The sequence below is a fragment of the Phoenix dactylifera genome, chromosome 2 (genome assembly GCF_009389715.1).
Source record: "Phoenix dactylifera cultivar Barhee BC4 chromosome 2, palm_55x_up_171113_PBpolish2nd_filt_p, whole genome shotgun sequence".
Lineage (NCBI taxonomy): Eukaryota > Viridiplantae > Streptophyta > Magnoliopsida > Arecales > Arecaceae > Phoenix > Phoenix dactylifera.
In genome coordinates this window covers 5505896-5524699 of record NC_052393.1, presented here as the reverse complement: position 1 = coordinate 5524699, position 18804 = coordinate 5505896, and the positions used below count along the sequence as shown (strand labels likewise).

At 43.2% G+C, this 18804-nt stretch overlaps 2 protein-coding genes across 2 annotated transcripts; both read left to right on the top strand.

Moving 5' to 3' along the window:
• Positions 1-4404: 4404 nt before the first annotated feature.
• On the top strand, positions 4405-5778 carry LOC103714563 (senescence-specific cysteine protease SAG39-like). The gene is made up of 2 exons (XM_039115362.1): positions 4405-4842; positions 4974-5778. Exons 1-2 carry the CDS (start codon positions 4410-4412, stop codon positions 5564-5566), a joined length of 1026 nt encoding a protein of 341 aa, XP_038971290.1. The 5' UTR covers positions 4405-4409; the 3' UTR covers positions 5567-5778.
• A 10147-nt stretch (positions 5779-15925) lies between these two features.
• On the top strand, positions 15926-17062 carry LOC103700470 (senescence-specific cysteine protease SAG39-like). Its single transcript, XM_039115356.1, has 2 exons — positions 15926-16365; positions 16470-17062. The coding sequence occupies exons 1-2, from the start codon at positions 15930-15932 to the stop codon at positions 17060-17062; spliced, it is 1029 nt and encodes a 342-aa protein (XP_038971284.1). The 5' UTR covers positions 15926-15929.
• Positions 17063-18804: the final 1742 nt, after the last annotated feature.

Genomic DNA, 18804 nt, shown 5'->3' with positions numbered 1-18804 from the left:
CCCATAGTCTATATTAATTCGGGCCAACGTCTTCGGGATTGCTCCTTCCTTGAGCTCAGCATCAGACATAGGTTTGAGGGGTGGCAGATGCATACCCTTTTCATGATGAGCAGGACCACCTTGGTGTGGTCAGTACTCAATTCGATCCTGATCTATCTGCTATCCAACTCCATCCTTCAAGTGGTGCCGCTGAGAATTCTCTAGCAGCTTTTCAGAAACTTCATTTGGGGGAGGCATTGCAACAGATGTGGCATTCATTTGATAGCTTGGGAGGTATTATGTCAGTTGGCCAGTATGGCGGATTGGGGGTGTTGTCATTGGCGGCGAGGCAGGAGGCCCTCGTGGTGAGACATGCAGCCAAGTTTTTGCTGAAACCTGACACACGTGGTTCTCTCTGCTGAAGCTAGGTATGGGGCTCTTTCAGCGGCGACAAATGTTTGGGTTAGACGCCACTGTTTACCTATTTGGAGGGAGATCTGCGCCAAAGTGCTGCTGGTGTTCCCAGCAATCAGATGGGCCATTGGCGATAGGCGATCTATCGATGTCCTGGAGGATAGCTGGGTGACCGAGATACCAATCTGTCGATTGCCGGCCATGGTGGACACGGCTAGGTTAGCTGGATATAAGGTCAGTGACATGCTTGTCCCTGAGGAGGGTAGATGGAGTGAGGGTTGATCCGGAAGGCCTTTGGTGAGCAGTTGGCAGAGAGGTTTCTGGCCCTACCTATTCCATCTCGAAAGGAGTCAGACATATTAGTTTGGGTGCCGACAGGGCGGTCGAGGGTGCGCGCCAGGAATCTTCATGCACTGATCGGTAGGGAGCTAGCTCGGCTGATCGATGGAGGCTGGATTTGGAGGATGCGGATTCACCCTCGTGTGGCATTGTTCATATGGAAGGTGGCATGGGGTTATTTATCGGCCAGGAGTATGTTAGTAGGGTGAGACATTTGGACCACTCCGTATTGCGAGGTTTGCCCAGATACCAAGGAGACCATTAGCCATGTCCTCCTTAGGTGCCCCAGGGCACTGCAGATCTGGAGGTAGTCTTCTGCTCCTCTTCTACAGGTATTGGAGTCAGTAGAGGATCTGCTATACTATTTGAGGGATTCCATGCGGAGACGTAGCACTGCCGAGAAGGGGATCACGAGGGCATACCTGGCCTATCACATATGGTTAAATAAGAATGCCCGCCTATTCGAGGGCAGAAGGTCGACTTTGAGAACAGTGGTGGACAGAGTCTTTCTTCATGCTGCGGAATCACCATGGTTCCCGCTTCGATCTCTTCAGGGATGGCCAAGGACATCTGGGATATCGTTCTGCTGTTGCCCATAATAACCTCTTTCGGAAGAGATGGCATCGAAAAGGGTTAGATATCCTGCTTTTCTTTTGTCAAAAAGTCCCGCTGACCGACCAACGCTGGCTCCATACTGTTGTAGTGCTATATGGAAGCTTTCTAAAGTTTTGATTTATGAATTCACCGTCGAGATCTGGGGAAATCATAGCACCCAGGTTCACCCTCTTTTCTTGGGTGCCCCCACCCCTTGGTCATCTCAAAGTAAACTTCAATGGTGGTATGTCAGCGAATGGAGCATCTGAAGGAATGGGCTTTATGATTAGAGATCACCACGGCAGGCTGATTGCAGCTGGAGGTCGATGCACCCCGGCCTGACCGCTTTTTGGGCGGAGCTTCGGACAGCCTAGGAGGATATCTCTTATGCTAGGAGTGTATTTGGTGCAGATAGTGTATGCCTCGAGTGGGACTCCTTTATGGTGATCGATTGGATATAGAAAGTGGATCGGTATGGAGATGGTCACCCGTTGCTTCGTGAGACCCGCAGACCGGTCAGGGAGTTGGGCTCCTTTAAGGTAGCACAAGTATATCAGAAGGGGAACGAAGCTGCAGACTGCATCGCCTCTTTTGTTGCTCGGCACTTCAAAAAATTCATATGAACAAGTGCAGCAGATATATCTTCTTCCTGTGTCATTTTTTTTCTCTTGATTTGGCAGACTATACCCATGTTAGAGCTGCATGAAATACCGTTTTTACCAAAAAAAATGAAAAAAAAAAAAAGGCTTGCAACCTTGCACATGCAGATCGGGAAGCACGGTTCCTGATGTTTTAACAAAGAATACAATACACAGGGCGTTTCATGCGAGAAAAAAAAACCCTCAAATGTGTTTACTTAGTTTATTTAATGATTAATCTAAGAAAGGCGTAGCTTAATTTTGTTGCGCAACAATTGCAAAGGGAAAAGATTGCAACTTGTCAACAGCTTGCCTATAACGGCAAAATAAGAATTTCTTAAATTTCTTCCGATCGAAAACAAAGATCCCATAATTGGCTCGTATTCCTTGAAACCATTAAGACAAGTAACCTTCTGCACGTAATCCCGACCTGCCTTTTTTTTTTTTCCTCTCTTACATAAGCCGCTCGTATCAGCCTTGGCTCGTTGTGCTGGGTCCCATCATTCTCCTCCAAATTCCCTCGTCCATATCAATAAAAACCCCACGGCACGTACAAGTCCCCCTCTGCCACCGCAGTTCGGAGGAAAGGCCATTTTAAAATGTAGAAATAGAAGGTCCAAGATTAATCATCATCTTAAGATTCAATTTGAATATTTAAGAACTGAGAAATTAATTTAAAATAATAGATAACTTATTAACAAATCTCGACCAATATTTTTACACTGTATCAGGTAATATTTTAAAATATATTGCTTATATTGATTGAGATATTGTAGATCGAAATATCAATTATGTCGTATCCGCCGTTAATGATACAAACTGATATTTTGGCTAAGATGAAAATTCGGTTTACCTAAAATAAAGTTTTTAAAAAAACCTACTTTCTTGTTACTGGTGGTCCATGCCGAACAATCAAGGATGGATCGCTCGCTTCATTAATTTAATGGTAATTCATCAATTGAATCCTAATTCAAGTAACAGCAAGTTTGTGAGGCTGCACAATAATTAGATATGCAACAAAAAGCTATCAAATACCGTGCCTACTGTTAGCTTTGGAAGTACAGTGGGCTTACATACTTGAACTATGATACCATTGTATTATGGCTTCATTTCATCGCTCCTTGCTCACTTAAGTTACATAGTGACTCATGATATGCCTCTCATATAAATATATTAAAGAATTTAAAAGTAATTATTAATACTTACGTGATAAAAGAAACTCCTTCCGAATACTAAAGACGCGGCATGAACACTAATATTAAATAATATATAAATTTTACGAGACGCTATGTGGAAGTTCTAGGAGACAGAGACTACATTGAAAATCTAAGAGATATTTGTACCAAACAAAAAAAAAGAGGACATTTACGAATATTTTAGCTCACGCGAACCTTCACTTGCCTTGGTACCTAAACTAGACTTTCCGACTTAATGGGGATTGACTCAAGTGGGATCATGACTAAATTTGGTTTAATCACCCAGCACCTTCAACTGCAAATAATTAGCCTTCTCCAACCGATACAAAAATCTTGCACTTGCCATTCCGTAACTATCACAATCCAAGACCTCATCTAAAAAGGCTAGCCAGAAGATATTATTTTGATTTTTTGATTCCGTATAACTATCCAAGATCTATCTCGAATAACCGATGTAGGACTAAATACACGCTTATACGGATCTTCATATATTCTCTCCGTTTAAGCCCTGACGTCCTCATCAGGCTAAGAGTTTAAATCCATTTAAATTTAATTACAAGCACCACGATCAGCTCGTGGCCAGCTCCAATATATGGATTTGTGCAGCAATGTCCGTTAGTTAACAAAGATTATGAGTCGGATCCGCTCTGATATCATTTGTCACAACCCAAGACCTCATCCAAAATAGCTAGCTGAAAGGTATTTTTTAGGTTTTTTAGTTCTATATAAGTATCTAAGATCTTTTCGGCAAATAATCGATATAGGACTAAACACACGTCCGCATGGGTCCTATATAATCCTCCATTCAAATTCAAATGTTCTCATCAGGCTAAAAATTTAAATCTATTTAAATCTAATCACAATCATTACGATTGATTTTTGGCCGGCCTCTATAAACTTTCTAATCAATATAGGCTATCAGACGACGCACGCCCACGGATTCTCCCACTAACAGTTAGCCTCTTTAATTAAGATAACCAGCTCGACCCCCTTGTTTGTGCTAACTAAGCTTTTTTTAAAAAAAATCAATGTTCTGCAATTTGAACCTCTCATTCTCTTCATGCAAATCAATGCACAGGTCACGGCACGTAGAAGTCCCCATCCACCACCTCCACCTGAAGCACAACCCTCTCTTTCTCCTCTATATAAACCAACACACCCTTAAGAATTATGCACACATATACAGCCGAGTTAATTCCCTCGCCTACTCCATATATTTCCACCATCCACGTACACCACCTTTAGCTCCATGGCTTTCCCAAGAAACAAATGCCTGTTGGCAGCCTTGGCAGTGATCGCCCTCTGGGCTTCTCACGCGGCATCATCCCGCACGCTTACCGACGTATCGATGAAGGAGAAGCACGAGCAATGGATGGCTCTGTACGGGCGCGTGTACAAAGACGCGGCCGAGAAGGAGCGCCGCTTCAAAATTTTCCAAGCCAACGTCGAATTGATCGAATCATTCAACGCTGGGAACCACAAGTTCAAGCTCGGCGCCAATCAGTTTGCGGACCTCACCAATGAAGAGTTCAGGGCCGTGCACACCGGATTCAAACCTTCCCAAGCGAGCTCGGGGATGGCGACGAAGAGCTTCAAGTATGAGAACGCCACCGCAGTGCCCGTCAGCATGGACTGGAGGGCTAAGGGTGCGGTTACTCCCATCAAGGACCAAGGCCAATGCGGTAAGTAGCCAATTCATTTCAACTGTTCGCCGTCCATGCATCGTGTTACAAAATGCATGCTTACTGCCGGTCTTCCATGCATTTGGTTTACAAACAATAATCCAACATCCGATGTTGCATGCACCGGGCAGGATGCTGCTGGGCCTTCTCTGCTGTGGCCGCTGTGGAGGGAATCACCAAACTCAGCACCGGGAAGCTCATCTCTCTATCGGAGCAAGAGCTCGTCGACTGCGACACCAAAGGCGAGGATCAAGGATGCGGTGGGGGTCTGATGGACGATGCTTTCAAATTCATCATCAAGAACGGAGGCCTCACGACCGAAGCCAATTACCCCTACGAGGCCGCTGACGGCACATGCAACACCGGGAAATCGCATTCCCATGCGGCCACCATCGGCGGCTACGAGGACGTGCCGGCCAACAGCGAGGCGGCGCTCCTGAAGGCGGTGGCGAACCAGCCGGTGTCGGTCGCCATTGATGCCGGCGGCTTTGCTTTCCAGTTGTACTCGAGCGGCGTGTTCACGGGGGACTGTGGGACCGATTTGGATCATGGTGTCACTGCTGTTGGTTACGACAAGACGAGTGATGGGACTAAGTACTGGCTGGTGAAGAACTCGTGGGGTTCATCTTGGGGCGAGAATGGATACATCAGGATGCAGAGGGACGTGGATGCCAAGGAGGGACTCTGCGGCATTGCCATGGAAGCTTCTTACCCAACTGCTTAAGGGGGTGGATGTACCACCTGATGATGGATATGTATATGCGTGCTTCTTATGCTTTTCTATGTGCATGGCTTCAATCTTGCTGACTGCACCTACGGTGTTTTAAAATCACAGCAAGATAAAAACGTGCCTTTCGACCTCCAAATGGAAGGCTGGATTATATATATAATTGTCGATGTAGTATATAAGTTGGACAGCAGTCTTCATGATTCTGATCTTCCTATTCATATCAGCATAAATCGCAGCTTAGCTTGCTCATTGGCTTTGGATCTAAGGATTCCTAGTCGTTGTTCTTATCGTTGTGGACTTCTCAGAGTTTCTTCCTGCATTAAATACGGAGGCCTTACAAATTTTAGTTTGTTTCGATGAAAAGAAATCTCTTTTGCCTATAACAGCAAGATATATATACGAAAATATGCGACGGCTTTTGATTTTACACCAAACTCTGTATAAACTGGCTCGCTAAATCGAACGAAATGGCCCCAACCCAAGCAGCATCGCAGAAAGTCACACGAGTCGAGGCCCTCGCCTTGGCCAAGACCAGCCACATGCTTATAAGAAAACTGGAGGCACGTGTACATTTTTTGATAGAATAATATTTCCTCTAAAATATTAAAATTAATGTATGCAGATGAATCACAGACATAAACTGGGTCGATTGTTGAATATATCTTGAGTTTAGAAGACCTAGAGATTGTGACCAAATCAATTTACTCTATTTTATATATTGGACTACTCTGATTATTGTAAAAATACTAGTTTGAGTCTAAACCGACTTACTTTATTATATATATATAACTCAACGTATGGGAAGAGAACAATTGAGTATTTTAGAGAATAGATATATTAGGGGTTAGTTTCGTGAGGAAATTTTATACTCTATAACCTTCAATTTTTTTTATGGTGAACCTATTCGTCTCTACCCATAGACGTAGATCAACAGACTAAACCATTAAAATATTATGCATTCTTTTTTACTTTTTTCTTTTTCCTTCTTGTTTGTTATTTTTTCTGTCTATCTCAACAAGTGGTATTGGAGTCTTAATTTTTTTCAATTGGAGTTTCACGAACATAATTACAAAATTCAAAATCGAGAAATTCAATAATGTGAATGATTTCAGCATCTTGCAGATTAAGATGCGAGCCCTTTTAGTGTAATAATGGCTATGGAAGCCATAGGAAGGCAAGAAACGTTGACGCAGCTGAAAAGGAGCGGTGCTTTAAACTTTTTTAAAGCCAATATCGAATGGATTGAATCATTCAATGCCGGGAACCAGCTACGCATCAACCAGCTTACTGACCTCGCCAACGAGGAGTTCATGGCCATGTACGCTGGATTTAGGCCATCCCAAGCAAGCTTGAGGAAGGCAGTGAAGAGTTTCACCAGATCGAAAACATGGTATGGCTATGCTACCGAGGGGTACAGTCCACCAGAGCACAAAGCCAACAATACTTTTTATCTTCCAAATCCATCACAACAAAATATAATAATTAAATATCTAATTCCATCATCCATTAAAGAAAATCAATATTGGTTCAGAGCATTTAAATCCAACATTAATACCAAACCCATCATCTTCAACATTCAGAAAATCATTAGCTACAAATTTATAATTAATACTAAAATTCTTCTACAAAATCACCAAGCTTGCTAGCGCGAACTCCAAGCCTGAACCAACATTCATCCCAACTAATCCTAAAATAGAGGTATATAAGCGACACGGTTCATTAAGTAAATCATACATGAATAAATTATCCATCTTTCATAAGTATAGTACCAAGTCCATATTGCTAATAAATTCGTAAATCATTTTTCATATCATACAATCCTATAATAGATCAACACATTTCTCACAGATATTCGTGCTATAGTCACTATAACCCATGATAGGGTCATCTTCGTAATCGATAAGATATCATAGTTCGTATTCGCCACCAATTTTAGCTATCCTTGGAAGTCTAATGATAAAATCCATAGTGATATGTTTCCATTTCTATTTCGACATCTTCAATAGCTCCAACAAACCGGCAGGTCTTTGATGTTTGGCTTTCACCTGCTAGCATACCAAATATTGGGCTACATATCTGGCTATTTCTATTTTCATACCATTCCACTAGAAATGCTCCCTTAAATCTTTATACATCTTTGTGCTACCAGGATGAATAGAGAAACAAGACCGGTGAGCTTCTTTCATAATTTTTTTCTTTATGACAGGATCTTTTGGTACACACAATCTATTCTCAAATCGCAAAGTACCATCTTGACGGATTCTGAATTCGGGTCACAACTTCTTTCTACATCTTCTTTGAGTTGACACAAAAGGACATAATTCTATAGGAAAGTCTTTATTCTCTCTAGCAAGGTTGATTGCACCCTTAAACTAGCTAGCATACTCTTAGCACCTTTTGTAGTGATCTCAATCTCCATCTTATCAAGATCCTTTAGAATTTGATTTTGGGTAGCAAGCAAAGTTATTATACCCACTATTGACTTTCTATTGAGAGCATCAGCCACCATATTAGTTTTTTCAGGATGACATTTTCGCCAGTTCAAGCTATTTTCTCAACCTCAGGTTTAGCTCCTTTTGAGTAAAGAGGTATTTTAAGCTTTTGGAGTCAGTGCAAACTTCACATAGCTACCCATATAAGTAGGGTCGCCAAATTTTTAAAGCGAAGACTACTGCTGCAAGCTTTAAATTATGTGTTGGATAATTCTAGTCATAGGACTCCAGCTGTCTAGAGGCATAGGCCACCACTTTATCATTTTGCATTAATACACAGCCAAACCCTTTTTTGGAGGCATAACTATAGATGGTGAAACCTCCAAGACTGGCTGGTAGAGGAAGAATTGGTGCAGATATCAACCTTTATTTTAACTCTTGGAAACTTTGTTCACAATCTTCATTCCATTCAAACCTTGCTTGTTTCTGAGTTAAGCGAGTCAAAGGAGCAGCTATCCGAGAAAATTCTTTCACAAACCTCCTATAGTAACCAGCCAAATCTAACAAGCATCTGATTTCAGTCACATTAGTAGGATAAGGCCAGTTCACTGGTGGCTCTATTTTCTTTAGATCTTCTGAAATTTCTTTCTTAGAAATCACATGCCCAAGAAATGAAATGCTATCCAACAAAAATTTACATTTACTCAATTCTTGCAGTTTCGCGCATGCCTTCAATTCTGCAAGAGGATGTCTTAACAACGAATACAAGACACAGGACATTACATGCAAAAAAAAAAAAACCTCAAATGTGTTTACTTAGTTTATTTAATGATTAATCTAAGAAAGGCATAGCCTAATTTGGTTGCCCAACAATTGTAAAGGGAAAGATTTAAACTTGTCAACAACTTGCCTATGACGGCAAAATAGGAACTTATTAAATTTCTTCCAATCGAAAATGAAACCATTAAGACAGGTAACCTTCAGCACGTAATCCCGACCTGCCCTTTTTTTTTATCTTACATAAGCCACTCGTATCAGCCTTGGCCCGTTGTGCTGGGTCCCATCATTCTCCTCCAAATTCCCTCGTCCATATCAAAAAAAACCCCACGGCACGTACAAGCCCCCCGCTGGCACCGCAGTTCGGAGGAAAGATCATTTTAAAATATCGAAATAGAAGGTCCAAGATTAATCATCATCTTAAGATTCAACTTAAATATTTAGGAACTGAGAATTTAATTTGAAGTAATAGATAACTTGTAAACAAATCTCGACCAATATTTTTACATTGTATCGGGTAATATTTTAAAATATATTGCTTGTATTGATTGAGATGTTGTAGATCAAAATATTAATTATGTTGCATCAAATAACGTGCCTACTATTAGCTTTGGAAGTATGGTGGGCTTACACACTTGAACTATGGTACCATTATATTATGGCTTCATTTCATCACTCCTTCTTGCTCACTTAATTTACATAATGACTCATTATATGCCTCTCATATAAATATATTAAAGAATCTTGTTGCGCGATGAAAGGACTCACCCTCGATCGTACTGTTCCCTTTCCTGCGTCCAAACTGCAGAAAGACGAATCGAGAAGAAGTAGTAGAGAATAAAATCAAACAATCACAAAGACAATAATTTTACGTGGTTCACCCCAATACGGGTTACGTCCACGGAGGCCACACACACAGATTTCAATATATTCAGCAAGGATTATAATGATCTCTCTTTTCCGTTGGAGATTGCACACCTAGGGCTTACAAGAGAGATAGGACTCCAAAAGAAACTCTCTACAGCCGCTCTCCTCTCACCTAGGGTTCACAAAAAATCCTATTTATAGGTTTTCAACACATAAGGAAACTTCCCTACGAAACCCTAAGTCAAAAAAGCTCATCTTGCCACCATTTCAATTAATCCTGTGATCAGGAGTCGACTCTTCACTTTCAGGGGTCGACTCTCGATAAGTTCGAGTCGACTCGAATATCCTCGGGTCGACTCCAAGTATCAGCACCGAAACTGGCACGCTCTGTCTTCTTGAGAGAATCGACTCGTGCAGGGCTAGAGTCGACTCCTGCAAACAACCCAAAAAATGGAGTCGACTCCTACAGGACTGAAGTCGACTCCTGCAAACTACCCAAAAAACTGCTCTCTGTTTCTTCACTGTGGCAGATGCGAATCGACCCTCTCATCCCTGGGGTCGACTCAAGCTTCACATGAGTCGACTCCTAGATGCTAGGGGTCGACTCCATTCGGTTGGCACAGACTTTTTCAAGCAAACTTGAGCCGAATTCAATTTGCAGTCGTTTCGAGTTTCGAGGCACATTTTCTCAACAATCTTCCACTTGCCGAGAAACAAGCCTGAAGCAACCGTAACCCCATTAGCAACATGATCTCCAATCATCCTCTATGTGTGTAAACCTCTGTCTTCACTTCTAGCTGTGAAGACCAACAGAAGATGCACAGATGTGCAACTTCTCAAGAGTAACCACTTTTGTCAACATATCTGCTGGGTTGTCCATTGTATGTTTCTTCTCTAGCCGGAAAAGATCTTCTTCGAGGAGTGACCGAATAAAGTGATATCTGATATCAATGTGTTTGATCCTTGAGGGAAAAGCAGCATTCTTTGCCAAATGTATAGCACTCTGGCTGTCGCTATACAACTTCGCATCGCCTTGCTCCATGCCAAGCTCTTTCATCAAACCTTGTAACGAAACCATCTCCTTGCTCGCTTCGGTAAGAGCAACGTATTCGGCCTCGGTCGTAGACAACGCTACAATCTTCTGCAGTTTCGAAACCCATGAAACTGCAGCACTTCCCAGCGTGAACACATACCCGGTGTACTCTTTCTGCCATCAATGTCTCCAGCCATGTCAGAATCCACGAAACCATGTAAGCAGACATCAGGACCACCATAGCATAGTCCTAAGTCTCTGGTTTCTTTCAGATACCGCAATATCCACTTCACAGCTCTCCAATGCTCCTGGCCTGGATCGCTCATGTATCTGCTCACCACTCGCACTGCATGGGCAATATCCGGTCTCGTGCAAACCATGGCATACATAAGGCTCCCGACCGCTGATGAGTAGGGTACATACTTCATCTCATTTCGATCATCCTGCGTAGTCGGACACTCCTGCTTAGATAACTTGAAGTGTGCGCCCAGCGGAGTACTCACAGCTTTAGCCCCGTCCATATTGAACCGCTTCAGCACCTTATCAATGTACTCTTCTTGAGACAACTTTAACGTTTTAAGCTTCCTGTCCCTGCTGATACGCATCCCAAGGACTTTCATGGCTACACCCAAGTCCTTCATTGAAAACTCCTTGGACAATTGTTTCTTCAGTTTCACAATCTCTCCCATGTTAGCACTTGCCACCAACATATCATCTACATACAGAAGTAGAATGATATATGAGCTCTTCAATCCCTTAAAGTAGCAGCAATGTTCACCATTACACCTCTTAAACCCATTCTTCAGCATAAACTGATCAAACTTTAAGTACCACTGATGAGGCGCTTGTTTCAACCCGTACATACTTTTCTGAAGTCGGCACACCCAATCTTTCTTCCCCTTTACTACATATCCTTCTGGCTGCTTCATGTAGATTTTCTCTTCAAGGTCGCCATGTAAAAATGCAGTCTTAATGTCAAGCTGCTCAAGATGTAAGTCTTTGGCTGCCACTATACTCAACACCATCCGGATAGTAGACATCTTCACAACTGGAGAAAATATCTCGTCAAAATCAATGCCCTCCTTCTGCTGAAAACCCTTGACAACAAGTCTCGCTTTGAACCTCTCAGAACCATCTGGTTCAAGCTTTAGTCTGTATACCCACTTATTGTGCAAAGCTCTCTTCCCCTTCGGAAGTGGAACCAAGTCCCACGTCCTGTTGGATGATAGGGAATCCATTTCATCATCCATGGCAAGCTTCCACTTGTCACTGGCTTCGACCTGTAAAGCCTCCTTATAGCTTTCTGGCTCACCACCATCCGTAAGCAACAAGTACTGTAGGGAGTCAGCATACCTAGATGGAGTTTTTCTGTTTCTTTTACCCTTGCGCAAAGCAATCGGGATATCAACTGGCGGTTCTTCTTCTTGCTGTGCTTCTCCCACTGGCTCAGCAACTTCTTCATCGTCTCGAGACATTATTTCATCATCCAGCTCTGCATATTCCGATTTTACAGCTTTGACGCCTTGGCCCGTCTGTTGCTGCAGGTCCTTGTACAGAACCTCTTCATTGAATACAACATTTCTGCTCCTGATGACTTTCCGATCTGTCGCATCCCAGAGTTGATATCCAAAATTATCACCACCGTACCCAATGAATGTGCACTTCTTTGACTTTGTATCCGGCTTGGTTCGATTGTCTGCAGTATCGAGCACGTAAGAGATGCAACCAAAAGTACGCAAGTGAGATAGTTTCACCTCTTTCCCAGTCCATGCTTCCTCCGGCAGTCCAAGCTCCAATACAACTGAAGGCCCTCTGTTGATCAGATACACTGCTGTACTGACCGCTTCCGCCCAAAAAATCTTCAGCAACCCTGCATGAAGCCTCATGCATCGTGCCCGCTCGTTGATGGTGCGGTTCATGCGTTCTGCAACGCAATTTTGCTGTGGCGTTCCTGGAACCGTCTTTAGTCTTCGAATTCTAGCTGAGGCACAATAAGCCTCAAACTCATCACTGCAGTATTCGCCCCCATTGTCAGACTTGAGACACTTCAATCTCTGACCTGTCTCATTCTCCACTAGAGCCTTCCACCTCTTGAACTTCTCAAATATATCGGATTTGTGCTTCAAAAAGTAGACCCATAGCTTTCGGGTAGCGTCATCGATGAACGTGACATAGTACCTTGCTTCTCCATGAGAAGCCACTTGAGTTGGTCCCCATACGTCAGTATGTACGAGTTCCAACTTAGAATTTTTCTTGGTACTACCTCCTTCTGAAAAACTGACCTTCTTCTGTTTTGACAGTACACAATCTTCACAGAATTCCAAATCCACAGATTTCATGTCTTCCAATTTTCTTTTGGACATCATCACCTTCATCCCTTTCTGACTCATGTGGCCGAGTCTCATGTGCCATGTCCTTGCATCAACAGTCGGATTTGCAGCACTGACGGTGGAATCAGTATTAGCTGTCATATAATCTTCCTATACTCTGAAAATCCGGGAAACCGGATTTCAGAGTATAGGAAGATTCCCCCTGAGGGGGACGAGGCCGTAGGCCGAAGGGGGGTAAGAATATCCTATAAAAGATAGGAAGGGGAGGGGGTTCGGGGATAGTGTTCCGGACCTTGCACCTCGAGCAATCACCAAGACTCCCTTAGTGATCTTTCAAGCATCATCATTGAAGGTAGTCACAAACCCCAAATCCGACAACTGACTTACCGAAATCAGATTTCGAGCCAGTTTGGGTACATGTCGCACATCTTTCAGAGTTAAAGTCATCCAACTTGATGTCTTTATCTGAGCATCTTTCTTTCCTACGATGTTGCAACCGTTTCCATCACCAAGATACATCTTGCCGTGATCACCTGCAACATAGTTTGAGATGATTACCTTGTTCCCAGTAGCATGGAACGAGGCACCTGAGTCGACTATCCACGACTCCGGATGAATATCACAGGATGTATCAGGGCATCGTCTTCACTTGCAGTTTCGGCTAAATTAGCACTTGCTTTAGTGTCAGAACCACCGTTGTTCTTCGGCACTTTGCAGTCTTTTCTCAAGTGACCCTTCTGCCCACAATTCTAGCACTTTCCAATAGGTCTAGACTTGTTTCTAGACTTGGATCGTCTACCCCTATTTCTGTCTCCCTTCTTTGAAGTCCTCCCACGTTCTTCAAAAGCCAGCGCGTTCCCAGATGAACTTGCTGATGGATCCAGAGTTTTCCTTCGAGCCTCTTCACTCAGAATAAGAGCTACCACTTCATCAAACCTCGCTGTAGTCTTTCCTGAAGAATTACTAACAGCCGTGATAAAGCCTTCCCAACTTTCAGGCATCTGACCTAGAAGAGCCCACGCCTTCACCTCATCAGTGAACGTGATCTTCACAGATTCCAATTGGGCACATAGGGTATTGAATTCACTCAGATGTGAATGAACACTCCCACTGTCTCTCATCTTCAAAGTGAATAATCGTCGAATCAGGAATAACTTGTTCGCTCCTGTTGGCTCATCATACATAGAAGCCAGTGTGTCCATCAAATCTTTTGCAGTCTTTACTTTGGATATATTGGCGAGGATCTCCGATGCCAAAGACAAACGGATAGCGGCGAGCGCCTTCTTATCAAGACGCTCCCACTTCTCCGACGGCATGTCTGTCGGCTTCGCTTCTTCTCCGCCCAGTGGTAGATCCAGATTCTTTGAGAGTAAGTAATCTTCCATCTGCATCTTCCACACACCAAAGTTCTGTCCGTTGAATTTCTCTATCCTCAATCTTCCTTCGTCAGCCATTGGAACACGGGGAACGTAGCTCTGATACCAGTTGTTGCGAGATGAAAGCACTCACCCTTCAATCGTACTATTCCCTTTCTGGATCCAAACTGCGGAAAGACGAATCGAGAAGAAGAAGCAGTAGAGAATAAAATCAAACAATCACAAAGACAATAATTTTACGTGGTTCATCCCAATACGGGTTACGTCCACGGAGGCCACACACACAGATTTCAATATATTCAGCAAGGGTTACAATGATCTCTCTTTTTCGTTGGAGATTGCACACCTAGGGCTTACAAGAAAGATAGGACTCCAAAAGAAACTCTCTACAGCCGCTCTCCTCTCACCTAGGGTTCACAAAAAATCCTATTTATAGGTTTTCAACGCATAAGGAAACTTTCCTGCGAAACCCTAAGTCAAAAAAGCCCATCTTGCCACCGTTTCAATCAATCCCGTGATCAGGAGTCGACTCCCGATAAGTTCGAGTCGACTCGGACATCCTCGGGTCGACTCCAAGTATCAGCACCGAAACTGACACGCTCTGTCTTCCTGAGAGAGTCGACTCGTGCAGAGCTGGAGTCGACTCCTGCAGGACTGGAGTCGACTCCTGCATGCAACCCAAAAAACTGCTCTCTGTTTCTTCACTGTGGCAGATGCGAGTCGACCCTCTCATCCCTGGGGTCGACTCAAGCTTCACATGAGTCGACTCTTAGATGCTAGGGATCGACTCCATTCGGTTGGCACAGACTTTTTCAAGCAAACTTGAGCCGAATTCAATTTGCAGTCGTTTCAAGTTTCGAGGCACATTTTCTCAACAATCTAAAAGCAATTATTAATACTTACGTGAAACTCTAAAAGAAACTACTCCTTCGGAAAAGCAAAGACACGGCATGAACACTAATATTAAATAAAATATAAATTTTACGAGATAATATTTATGTAGAACCTCTAGGAGAAAAAGACTACTTGGAAACTTTAAGAGATATTAATTTGAACCCCAAAAAAAAAAAGAAGACATTTATGGATATTTCAGCTCACGCGAATCTTCACTAAATTTCCGACTTATTGTGGAATTGACTCAAGTGTAATCATTACTAAATTTGGTTTGATCATCCAACACCTCCAATTGCAAAATAATTAGCCTTCTCCAGCCGAAACAAAAATCTTGCGCTTGCCGTTCTGTAACAATTAGCCTCTTTAATTAAGATAACCAGCTCGACCTCCTTGTCTGCGTGCTAGCTAGGCTTTTTTTTCTTCTTTTAAATCAATGTTCTGCTATTTGAACCTCTCATTCTCTTCATGCAAATCAGTGCACAGGTCACGGCACGTAGAAGTCCCCATCCACCACCTCCACCTGAAGCACAACCCTCTCCTTCTCCTCTATATAAACCAACACACCCTTAAGAATTCTGTACACATATACGGCCGAGTTAATTCCCTCGCCTACTCCATTTCCACCATCCACGTACCACCTTTAGCTCCATGGCTTTCCCAAGAAACAAATGCCTGTTGGCAGCCTTGGCAGTGATCGCCCTCTGGGCTTCTCACGCGGCATCATCCCGCACGCTCACCGACGTATCGATGAAGGAGAAGCACGAGCAATGGATGGCTCTGTACGGGCGCGTGTACAAAGACGCGGCCGAGAAGGAGCGCCGCTTCAAAATTTTCCAAGCCAACGTCGAATTGATCGAATCATTCAACGCTGGGAACCATAAGTTCAAGCTCGGGGCCAATCAGTTTGCGGACCTCACCAATGAAGAGTTCAGGGCCGTGCACACCGGATTCAAACCTAATTCCCAGGCGAGCTCGGGGATGGCGACGAAGAGCTTCAAGTATGAGAACGCCACCGCAGTGCCCGTCAGCATGGACTGGAGGGCCAAGGGTGCAGTTACTCCCATCAAGGACCAAGGCCAATGCGGTAAATACCCAATTCATTTCAACTGTTACAAAATGCATGCTTACTGCCGGTCTTCCATTTGGTTTACAAACAATAATCCAACATCCGATGCATGCACCGGGCAGGATGCTGCTGGGCCTTCTCTGCTGTGGCCGCGATGGAGGGAATCACCAAACTCAGCACCGGGAAGCTCATCTCTCTATCGGAGCAAGAGCTCGTCGACTGCGACACCAAAGGCGAGGATCAAGGATGCGGTGGGGGTCTCATGGACGATGCTTTCAAATTCATCATCAAGAATGGAGGCCTCACGACCGAAGCCAATTACCCCTACGAGGCCACTGACGGCACATGCAACACCGGGAAATCGCATTCCCATGCGGCCACCATCGGCGGCTACGAGGACGTGCCGGCCAACAGCGAGGCGGCGCTCCTGAAGGCGGTGGCGAACCAGCCGGTGTCGGTCGCCATCGATGCCGGCGGCTTTGCTTTCCAGTTGTACTCGAGCGGCGTGTTCACGGGGGACTGTGGGACCGATTTGGATCATGGTGTCACTGCTGTTGGTTACGACAAGACGAGTGATGGGACTAAGTACTGGCTGGTGAAGAACTCGTGGGGTTCATCTTGGGGCGAGAATGGATACATCAGGATGCAGAGGGACGTGGATGCCAAGGAGGGGCTCTGCGGCATTGCCATGGAAGCTTCTTACCCAACTGCATAAAGGGAGTGGATGGAACACCTTATGATGGATATGTATTTGTGTGCGCGCTTCTTATGCTTGTCTGTGTGTATGGCTTCAATCTTGCTGACACCTACGGTGTTTAAAATTACAGCAAGATTAAAACGTGCCTTTGGACCTCAAAATGGAAGTCTGGATATGTACTTGTCGATGTGATATATAAGTTGCGCAGCAGTCTTCGTTCTGATCTTCCTATTCATATCAGCATAAATCGCAGCTTATCTTGCTCATTGGCTTTGGATCTAAGGATTCCTAGTCGTTGTTCTTATCGTTGTGGACTTCTCAGAGTTTCTTCCTGCATTAAATACTGAGGCCTTACAAATTTTAGTTTGTTTCGATGAAAAGAAGTCTCTTTTGCCCATAACAGCAAGATATATATACGAAAATATACGACGGCTTTTGATTTTACACCAAACTCTGTATAAACTGGCTCGCTAAATCGAACGAAATGGCCCCAACCCAAGCAGCATCGCAGAAAGTCACACGAGTCGAGGCCCTCGCCTTGGCCAAGACCAGCCACATGCTTATAAGAAAACTGGAGGCACGTGTACGTTTTTTGATAGAATAATATTTCCTCTAAAATATTAAAATTAATGTACACAGATGAATCACAGACATAAACAGGGTCGATTGTTGAATATATCTTGAGTTTAGAAGACCTAGAGATTGTGACCAAATCAATTTACTCTATTTTATATATTGGACTACTCTGATTATTGTAAAAATACTAGTTTGAGTCTAAACCGACTTACTTTATTATATATATATATAACTCAACGTATGGGAAGAGAACAACTGAGTATTTTAGAGAATAGATATATTAGGGGTTAGTTTCGTGAGGAAATTTTATACTCTATAACCTTCAATTTTTTTGATGGTGAACCTATTCGTCTCTACCCATAGATGTAGATCAACAGACTAAACCATTAAAATATTATGCATTCTTTTTTACTTTTTTCTTTTTCCTTCTTGTTCTGTTATTTTTTCTGTCTATCTCAACAAGTGGTATTGGAGTCTTAATTTTTTTCAATTGGAGTTTCACGAACATGATTACAAAATTCAAAATCGAGAAATTCAATAATGTGAATGATTTCAGCATCTTGCAGATTAAGATGCGGGCCTTTTTAGTGTAATAATGGCTATGGAAGCCATAGGAAGGCAAGAAACGTTGCAAAAATGTTTAGAAAGTTGTTGCCTAAACATGAATAGCTAGATGTTGTCTAAAATGGAAAAACTACTGCCAATCTTTGCAAAAATTGTTGCCTAAATATTGTTAGAAGTTGTAATAAATCGTTGCATAAAATGAATAATTGTTGCCAATTCTTCAAAAAAATGGATGCTTAAAAGAGAAAAACTGCTGCCAAAATCTCGGAAAAACTACGGCCTAAGCAAGAAAAAACTGCTGCCTTTTCTTTGTTACGGCTATTACCTTTAGTTTGCAAAAACTGCTGTCTAAAGTTTTGTTAGGCAATGGTTATTTAGCCGCTATTCTAAATTCAAAAAACCGTTGCCTTTAATTTTAGGCAATAACCGTATAGGCAGCAACCGGAAAAACGCTGGTGGAACTCTTAGGCAATGGATTTGAACCTTGAGACGGCATTTTTCAGCTGTTGCCTAAAGCCACTTTTGTTGCAGTAGCTCAAAGCAAGCGCTAGGCGCAAACTCTAAACTTCCCAAGCATAGCATTTGCTTCACAAGTGATAAGATCAACCAAAGAATAAGCA